Below are 10,617 nucleotides of genomic sequence, written 5' to 3'. Positions count from 1 at the left end.
TTTTGTTTAAAAAAAGAAGAAACTGTGAAGAAAAACCTACTACTTTTTTTTTTAAAAATCTTCCTCTAACTGGAGTCAAATTCAGCACCTTGTGAGAGCAGACTTTCCCCACCTTGTACATCACTGATTCAAGTCATGGGTTGCGTTTCTGTGAAGCTTGAAAGAACAAGTCAGAATTCTTGGGGCTCTAATGACCGAATTTAGGATGTCCACTGTTATGATGAAAAGGCCTTGTGAACGTACAACATCAAACTCCTGTTCCATCTGCCAAAACCCAAGGAACAGCTGAAAGGTCTTTTGCTTTACAATTGCTGTTCATCATTTGTTTGTGGTGCTGAACATTTCCCTCTGCCCCCATCCACACCCCAACTAAATTACTTACTGATGACTTGTCTCCTTAATGTCAAATCCCAACATGCATTTTTGTGTCTGCCAATATTTCCAATATCCATCTCGGATTATACTTTGAGCATTAAGGTCTGCACTGAATCATAAGTTTGAGCATTGGCAGTGACTGATGAATAAAGATACACCTTTACGATGAATAAGAACAAGAAAGAAATGCAAAGTGAAAAGCAGGGATTGTGGCTTGGCTTTCGATTGAAAATCTTCACTGACTGACTCCTTCTGAGATGACCACACCTGCCTGTGCATAAGATTTTATGCTTTGTTTCTCGTGAGGTGTATTTCCCTTTGTTCGATTTTGTAAAGCTGACACAAGTCATTGAACTCTGGGCATTGGATGTCTTGCTGCATTCATGAAGCATCCACTTGTGAACAATGGGAATTCACTGGAGAAGTTTAATAACACCAATAATTGCAGAGAAGAGTGACAATTTGCATAGATTTTGAGAAAAGATTCTTGATTGTTTGGGGGAAGAGAGTTGGAGTTGTGGGAGGGTACTGTGTAAGTTTAAGGAAAGAATGGACTTTGGAACAATTTGTTAGGGGAGGAAGGAGGATTTGACATTGCTGTCACACTGCATGAGCTTTTTGGATCATACACCATAGGGTCACCCTTCCTCCAATGTATTACACATAGCTGAGCCACATCATCACATGCATCAGTCATGTTCAATGTGTTTAAGGATTCGAGATCAATAAACACACACTACAACAGGACAGGTTACACCAATAAGGTTACATGAGGAGGAGTAGGAGGAAGCTCCTTGGCAGCATGAACCATTTAAACACATAATTCAAGAGCCAGAAGAGACCATTCGGCCCAAGAAGCCTGCTCAATTGTTCAACACCAGCACTGGGATTAATGCCACTTTTCTGCCGCTTCCCTAAGATCCACTGGAATTCCCTAAGATCTCAAAACCTTGCATCTCCCAACCTTAAATAAATGTTGGCCTGGATAGTGACCTACATCGTGTGAATGAATAAAAAAGAAAATTTGGACAATGGTCAGTGCAGTTTTTTTGGGGGTGTTCAAGGATCTTTTCTCCTGCTTTGAAAAATCGTGAAATGGCTGAAAGCATTGCCCTAGCAGCTGTGATTTGTCACAAGAAATGCAAAATAACTAGCTGATGAATTTGGAATTGTGTATTTGTTAAATTGCTCACTTAGAACACTTTTAGTAGACTTCTTGGTTATTTTAAAAGGCTTTGTTAGAACCCTTCCATTATCTGTTATGCAGAGGACATGAAGGGTGAGTTAGGGAGAGGGATTTTGTTTATCAAAGAAAATTAGATTCATACAGCACGGAAACAGACCCTTTAGTCCATGCCGACCATATTTCCAAACTTAACTAGTGCCACCTGTCTACCTTTGGCTCATTTCCCTCCAAACATTTCTTATTCATGTACTTATCTAAATGTCGTTTACACGTTATAACTGTACCTACATCCACCACTTCTGCTGGAAGGTCATTCCACACATGAACCACCCTGTGCAAAACAAATTGCCCTTCATATCATTTTTAAATCTTTGTCCTCACATCTTAGAATATGCCCTCTAGTCTTGAGATCCCCCAGCCTAGGAAAAAGACCTTTGCAATTCATCACATTCCATGCCCCTCATGATTTTATAAACCTCTATAAAAGGTCACCCCTCAGCCTCCTACACTCCAGTGAAAAGAAGTCCCAACTTGTCCAGCTTCTCCCCATTCCCAGTAACATCCTGGTAAATCTCGTCTGAACCCTCTCCAGCTTAAGAATATCCTTCGTATAACTCAACGACCAGAATTGGACACAATACTCCAGAAGAGGCTTTACCAACGATCCATACAACCTCAACATAATGTCCCAACTCCTATATTCAACAGCCGGATTAATGAAGGCAAGAGTGCTAAATGCCTTCTTAACTACCTGAATCTATATGCGATGCAAACTTCAAAGGTGCCATGGATGGTTCACTTGCCAAGCTGGCCCTTTAGCTCGCAGACGTTTCATTACCCTGCTGGGTAACATCATCAATGCAGCCTCCGATGAAGCGCTGTTGTGTTTTCCCGCCTGGTATTTAAACTCTGGGGTCCGTTGGATTGGATTACCTCACTTCTGGTTTTCCTTCGCAGTGGTGTATAGTTCTACGTGTTTGTTGATGGCTTTCTTGGTGGAGAATCGGGCCTCTAGGAATTCCCGTGCTTGTCTCTGGCCTGTCCTAGGATCCTGGTGTTGTCCCAGTTGAACTGGTGGTTCTCCTTATCAGTGTGAATAGAGATGAGTGAGTATTGGTCGTGTCTTTTTGTTGCTAGTAGGCGTTCATGTACTCTTGTGGCCAATTTTCTTCTAGTCTGTCCAATGTAATGTTTGTTGCAGTCCTTGCATGGAATTTTGTATATTACGATCCAACAATGCCTATCACACGAACAACAACAGGAAAATACCGCACGCCCTAACACACTCATCACGACAAAATGAACACCAACTAGCAACAAAAAAAAGACCAATGCTCACTCATCTCCATTCACACAGATAAGGAGAATCACCAATTCAAGTGGGACAACATCAGGATCCTAGGTCAGGCCAAACAGAGACAAGCATGGGAATTCCTAGAGGCCTGATTCTCCACCAAGAAGGCCATCAACAAACACACAAAACTAGACCCTATATATACACAACTGCAAGGGAAAACCCAACAGTGCTTCATCAGAGGCTGCACTGATGATGTTACCCAGCAGGGTAATGAAATGTCTGCGAACTAATGGATCAGCTCAGCGAGCGAACCAACCAAAGCATCCACAACCCGAGCTACAAATCTACTCAAGAACCTCAGAAACTTCAAAGAATTATGTACCTGAACACCGAGGTAAGACCATAAGACATAGGAGCAGAAATTAGGCCATTTGGCCCATTGAGTCTGCTCCACCATTCAATCATGGCTGATAAGTTCCCTTAACCCCATTCTCCTGCTTTCTCCCCGTAACCCTTGATAATCAAGAACCTATCTATCTCAGTCTTAAATGTACTCAATGACCTGGCCTCCACAGCCTTCTGTGGCAGTGAATTCCATAGATTCACCAGAAGTTTCTCCTTATCTCCGTTCTAAAAGGTTTTCCCTTTACTCTAAAGGCTGTGCCCTCGGATCCTAGACTCTCCTACCAATGGAAGCATCTTCCCAACATCCATTTTGTCCAGGCCATTCAGTATTCTGAAAGTTTCAATTAGATCCCCTCTCATCCTTCTAAACTCCAATGAGTATAGTCCCACAGTCCTCAAACAGAGGTCTCTCTGTTCTACAATGATACCCAAGGCCTTACTTTTAATTATATCAGTACTGCCCTTATTTGTTTTACCAAAATGCAATACCCCTCATTTATCCAAATTAAACTCCATCTGCCACTCTTCAGCCCATTGACCTAGGTCTCTTTGCAGTCTTAGATAGCCTTCTTCACTGTCCACTATACCACCAATCTTGTGCCACCTGCAACCTTATTATCCATTGCCTTCTATATTCTCATTTAAATCATTTATATAAATGACAAACAAAAGTGGATGCAGCACCGATCCCTGTGGAACACCACTGGTCACAGGCCTCTAGTCTGAAAAACAACCCTGCACCATCACACTCTGTCTCCTGCCATAAAACCAATTTTGTGTCCAATTGGCAAGCTCATCCTGAATCCCCATGTGATCTAACTTTAGTAATTAATTTACCATGCGGAACCTTGTCAAAGACTTTACTGAAGTCCAAGTAAACAATGTCTACCACTCTGCACTCAATCTTCTTGGCCACTTCCTCAAAAAAATGCAATCAAGTTTATTAAACACTATTTCACTCACACAAAACCACGTTGACTATCCCTAATCACTCCTTGCTTCTTCAAATGCATATAAATTCTATCTTTCAGAATCACTTTCAACAACTTACCTCCACTGAAGTCAGAAGTCTATAGTTCCAAGGCTTCTCCTTACATCCCTTCTTAAGCAAAGGCACATCATTAGCCACTGTCCAGTCATTTGGCGCCTCACCTTTATTTATAGATGATGCAAATATTTGTGCAAGGGGCCCCGTAATTTCATACCCAATTTCCCACAAAGTCCTGGGACATACTTGATCAGGTTCTAGAGATTTATCCATCAGCAGTACATCTTCTGTAATGTGAACTGTTTTCAAAACATCAATATTTATTTCCCTGAGTTCTCTAGCCACCATTTCTTTCTCCGCAATAAAAACTGATGCTAAATATTCATTGAATATCTCCTGAGGTTCAACACAAAGACAACCTCTTTGATTTTAAGGGGCTATACTCTCTCTCTAGTTGCTTTCTTGCTCTTAATGTACTTGTAGAATCTTTTTGGATTATCCTTAGCCTTGGCAAATGAGGTTCTCTCATATCCTCTCTTTGCCTTGATGATCTCCCTCTTATGAATGCCCCCACAATCTCTATACTGTTCAAGAGATTCATTTGAATCCAGTTATCTAATAAATTATCTTCTTTTTTTTATTCTTGACTAGAACCTCAATATCTTGATTTTGTCTTTTACTTTAACAGGAACATAATGACTTTGAACTCTCGTTATCACACTTCTGAAAGCCTCTCACTTATCAGACATCCCTTTACTTGTGAACAGTCTACTCCAATCAATTTTTGAACGTTCTTGTCTCATACCATTAAAATTTGCCTTACTTCAATTAAAAACTTTAATTTTAATGGAAGTCTTGTCCTTTTCATAATTCTGTTTGTTTTAAAAAGTTACGATCACCAGATCCAAAGTATGTCCCTATCACTTCAGTCACTTGCCCTGCCTTATTACCCAAGAGAAGGTCAAGTTTTTCACCTTCTCTATTAGGAACATCTACATATTGATAAAGAAAATTTTCTTGAACACATTTAACAATTGAACAGAACGGTTGCTAGGATGAATTTCAAGACTATATGAGTATCAAAACCCCATAACCACTACCCGCCTAGAAGAACAAGAGAGGCAGTCTCAAGGAGAAACCACCAATTCAAAGTCGTGTTTCATCCTTACTTGGGAATACACTGCTGTTCCTTCAGCGTCACTAGGTCCAAGGCCTACTCAATACCACTGTGGACATACCTTCACCACGAGGACTACAGGGGTTTAACCTCCTTAATTGCACAAACCATTTACAATGCAGAATGGGCCATGGGATTCCAAGCCAAGAGCTTAAAAAAAAATCATTTTGAAACTTTAGAACTTAACCTCTGTTACTCCCAAGTAAAGCAGAGTGGCAAAATCAACCTGAATCTAGCAACCTAGATAAGGCTATGAAGGAACACGATGCAAGAGATGATTTTAGGATTTAGAAAAGATGGAGGGGTGGGTGGATTTTCGATGAGTTCACTCTAACATTTTCCCTTACACCTGTCCCTGGAAAACCAATGCTGATCATTTGTAGCTAAACAGATAGCTGTGGCATTGGACAGCAAATGAATCAACAGCACCAATTTCCTTCCACATCCATTCTTGAAATCCATCTGTGTTTGGAGACTTTGGATATTGTCTACCCAGTCTGATCCCCTCCCTCATTTCAACTCTTTCCAGTAACACATTACTCTGGCATTTTCTTTGTGACGTGCGGAAAGAAACATTGGGCTTGATTGTCCAGATTGGAGGTGTATATTATTGTAAAACCTAGCATTAGAAAGGGCATTCATCCAGGACACAGAGCACACCCTTCAAATGGGGGAAGATAAATTTGGAACTTAAACATTTGTACAATAGACTTCTGTACCTTAGATGATATTTATAATTTTTTTTCCAATTTTCTATTAAATGGGTCTTTTTAAAAAATATTTAACAAATTCATTTTTGGGGAAGTGAGAGCTTTTGCATGTATAAATGATATGGATGGATCTTTCAAAAAGGCGATTGAATACTATATCACTGGAAATGTAATGTCACCGGAATGTCTAAGTTGTTCGATCACCTATTGCTTGTGCTTAACTTATCAATAGTGCTCTTGAAATTATAATAAAAGTTGATTATGTTGCTTGGCTGTCCTCGAACAATTTGATTCCAGATCTTATAGCCTGATTAAGTCTGGCAAATATGGGGAAGGGATGTACTGTTACCAAAAGGAAACAGATCTCTGCCCCCACCATCAACACCTCAAGGTGTTTGGAGGTGGCTCTGAAATGGATCAATTTCCTTTCAGATTGCTTGGCTCCTTCTCTTTTTTAAAAAATGACCCTATAGAAAACAACAAGTTCACTGAACTTATGGATGTTAATGAATCAAAATATCCCAATCCTGTCATATCTCTACCCCTTCCCATCTCTGCAATCTAACCGATATGACTTCAGCAACAATGTGGACTACACACAGTACAATAATAATTACACAGCACTCTGATTGAAGTGTTTAAAAAAAATGCAAGCAACTACATATAAATAAAGGACACAAACTTTATTTAAATTAACAAAATGTAGGACAAATTATAGAATCTAGACTCCATAATACCTTTCTATGCTGTGTTGAGTACAGCTACACATTCCATTCAATTTAAATATACACTGAAGTATTTTCTTCAGGAAGAATTCAGTTTATCTAATGATTTCTGACCACTTTCACAGGCCTACTCCCAAAGTGCTGAAGATCAATCATCACATCAGCAAGAAAATCATAAAATTTAATTAGCCATAAACTGAGTAAAATTCAGCTGTCCTAAATTATCCAGAAACAGAGAAAACAAAACCTAAAACTGTGTTGAGATTTTCCAGCAATAGGAAACAGAGAACACTGCATCAATCGCAGGGGATCCATGTCCCACTACCTTCATTGGGATGGACAAAATAAACCCTTCCACTTCAACGCAAGCTTGAGCTTGCTTGCCACCATTCAAATTAAATCAGAATCAATTAGCTACCAGTTAATAAAGTGCAAGTACCTTGGGTATAAATCGTGCCAGTAATGTTCCAAAATGCAGCAGCCTAGTATTGTCAGTCCAATCTACAACTACTTCTGTATCATAACTAAATAGGATTCAGGACACTTGTCCCAAAGTACACCCCGATTTGAAGGACAGCTCTTAAAAAAAATAATGCAAGAACTTATTGTCAGACTAGTATTAGTGTTATCACAGAGGGAGGATCACATAGGCTAACCTCCACTTGCAAACAGTACCTCCATAGCTTCTGGTCAACTTTGATTTGCCTTGATTTAAAACTGAAACAATCTGTTTGAGCAGGGAGAGCTGAAGGGAACGGGGATAAAGGGGAGGTATGGTGGTAAAAGAAAGGGAGAGAAAACTAAAAGCGACTAAGAACAGTCACACAAAGGAAATAAAAGAACTCAGCTTAGAGAGCAAATCATTACCCAAACCCTGGGTAATGGATGGATCTGCACTCCATCAGATTCTTTTGCATGGTCAGCCTCGTATCCCTTTAGTAGTTCTCCCCAAAAAGAGATCATTGACATTTGGTATAGTTATACGAACAGGTCCTAATGTCAAACCAAAAACTTGCAATTAATTTTTAAAATGCTAAGAAAGAGAAGATGGCAACATATTTTAAAAAAAAGTTCCTACCAGATAACTTAAAAACCTCAAGGGAGAAAATAAATATGAGATAACCATTTGGCAAGGACAGTTGTTCCTTGTTTTTTTTGGGCTGTAGTGGTGTTGAGGTACTGTAATTGCTCTTGAAGCCCGCAGGGCAGGATCAGCAGGTTATCTCGTCACGGATTGGTGCAGCCGGTTCGGATGTACCCGACGTGCATTAGTCGCCTGTCTCTGCTGGGCCAGGAACGACTGTGCTTGACCGTGGCCCCGAGACCTTTCCTCTGTTACCTTTTGGTGAAGAGCCATGCCCTGGGAGAGCAAAGCAGAGGTAAGGCAAATCCAAAACTTTCAACGCAGAGAAGTCAACAAATTCTGATAACTACAAACAAAAGAAGACAGCTTCCGATAACACTTCCATTCGTTACCATGAACTTACTGGAGCCTAGTGACCCCTGCACTAGAGCTCAGAGACCCCAAACTGAAAATCCAAGGGTTAATTAATCTAGTTTTAAGGATTAGCCTTGATGCAGTTGTCAGTGAGAAAACAGTATATTTTCAGCCCCTATTACAGATTTGAAGGTTTAACTTAGAGCACTGACCTCAATTGAAGTGGTGGCCTAAGTGTCAAAATTGCTGTCTTTCAGATGAGGTATTAAATGGAGATTCTCAGGTAGGCAAGAAATGGCAACTGTACAAAGTACAGTAGGATAGTTCTCTGAGTGTTTGGGCTCCCAATTAAGCGATGACTGTGATTAAAATTCTCATCCTTGGACTCCAAAGTTCAGGGATTCCCTCCCTACAGCTCTGCCACTTTTTTCTCCTTTTAAGATGTTCTTTAGAAATCTACCTCTCTCACTGAACCTCTAAGCACCTGTCCTAGTAATTCATGTGGCTCAGCGTTAATTTTTGTTCGATAATGCACCCAAGCATTGGAATGGTCTTGGGTAGAACAACTCAAATCTGGCATCGAGACTGAGGCCGTACTGAATTTTTAGATGTTAACGGATTTTGGGTTGTAGGCAGTTCTGGTGAAGCCATGTAGACCCAGAAAATAGCACAGTCTTACTGCTCTAAAAACGCTGCTCCAGGCTAACTTAGTACCAATGCTTTTATATTTTTAAAGTTTAATCAAGAGACAGATCTCAATAACAACATATAAATCAGAAAAAAACCCACGCTACTCACCATTGTAGATTTACAAAAGAAAACCAGTAAGGTTACATTTTAAAAAGCTATTTAGTTGGTCCCCTGCCGTGAGCTCCCACACACAGGTTTCTCCAAGGTCAGCTGTGAATTTTGCTTTTGTTTATCTTTCTTAGAACAAACTCTGATGTCTAGAGATATTTGAAAACAGACAGCAAAGGCAGTAGCTGTGCAGGTTACTGTTGGGTCAGACAGCAGTGTAGGTTTCTTTCTCTGTTTGAATCACTGCCCATGTGGTCTTTGCCTTTGACTGTCTTCCTCATTTGTAAAGTGCCTTTGTTTTGACTTTCTTTTCCCAAGTTCCAAAACAATGCAGCAACTTATAAAACAGTCTGGAGGCAAACTGTGCCAATGCAGCACCTAATAAAATTGCTCAAGTAAAATGTTTCTTTTCAGTTTTACTCAATTAACATTGATGCACGAATGAAGAGGATATTCTGTTTGGTTGGTGGGGGTGGGACAGAGGGGAAGAGTTTATGCTGTCAATATGGAAACAAAATGGCCACACACCCTACTGCAAGTGTAGAGGTATCGTCAACATGGGCTGAATATCCTTTTCCTTATTAAACTTACTACTAAAGGCACTTCATAAGTATTTAATTAGTTGTGAGGCACCTTAGAATGTGTGAATGTGTGAAAAGACAGCAAGAAAATTCATTGGAATGGAGCTGGGCCTTATGGTGTATGACCAGCGTTTGAAATTCTTCTTTCATTTCCTTACCAGATGAGAACTTTGTCTAAACTGGATGGTTAAAATGACATCATAGAATCCCTGCAGCATGGAAACAGGCCATTCGGCCCAACAGGTCCACACCAACCCTCCGAAGAGCATCCCACCGAAACCCATCCCCCTACATTTCCCATGGCCAACACACCTAACCTGCATGTCCCTGGGCCCTAGGGGACATTTTAGCATGGCCAATCCAATTAACCTGCACATTTTTGGACTGTGGGAGGAAATCCACACAGACATGGGGAGGAATGGGTAAACTCCACACAGACAATTGCCCAAGGCTGGAATTGAACCCAGGACCCTGGTGCTGCGAAGCAGCAGTGCTAACCACTGAGACACGGTGCTACCCCACTAAACACTGCACCACACGAACGATCCTTAAAAGCTATCTCAGTCTCAATACTGAAGTTATTTTTAAGAGTAACTGCTTGACAAATTTAATCTCAGAGATGTACCATCACCACCACCTAGTGGCACATTGGAGTGATGCATGGGGTCTAGAAACCAGAGATTGAATTTAAATTTCAGCTGGGACGTCAGGTTTTATAGTCTGCAGAGAGCTGGGGATAAGAAATTTATTTTATCTGGTCTACCTGGCATGTTGCACGCTTAAAGTGTTGAAAATAATGCTTTATTAATTCCCTTTCATTTCTATTTTTGTTTCCTATAGATCTGCCAGGATACTCTTCAAATTCAACTGCAATGGTTAGGAGCTCAGTGTATAAGTGAATGGCATATTAAAGAAAACACTTGCTGTGATTTTACAG

General features: G+C 40.4%; 1 protein-coding gene across 1 annotated transcript in view; it reads right to left on the bottom strand.

Annotated features, from left to right (window-relative positions):
* Window positions 1-6,806: 6,806 nt before the first annotated feature.
* The window catches only part of LOC109917140 (protein Hook homolog 3-like), a 37,117-nt gene continuing 33,306 nt past the window's right edge, over window positions 6,807-10,617 (bottom strand). The window contains exon 20 of the mRNA XM_048617808.1: window positions 6,807-8,223. Within this exon, the coding sequence (XP_048473765.1) occupies window positions 8,083-8,223 (141 nt within the window). The 3' untranslated portion in view covers window positions 6,807-8,082. The remainder of the gene's footprint in view (window positions 8,224-10,617) is intronic.

The sequence above is a fragment of the Rhincodon typus genome, chromosome 38 (genome assembly GCF_021869965.1).
Source record: "Rhincodon typus isolate 14 chromosome 38, sRhiTyp1.1, whole genome shotgun sequence".
Taxonomy (NCBI): Eukaryota; Metazoa; Chordata; class Chondrichthyes; order Orectolobiformes; family Rhincodontidae; genus Rhincodon; species Rhincodon typus.
The sequence above is the reverse complement of the archived record's forward strand: the minus strand, read 5'-3'. Positions and strand labels throughout refer to the sequence as shown.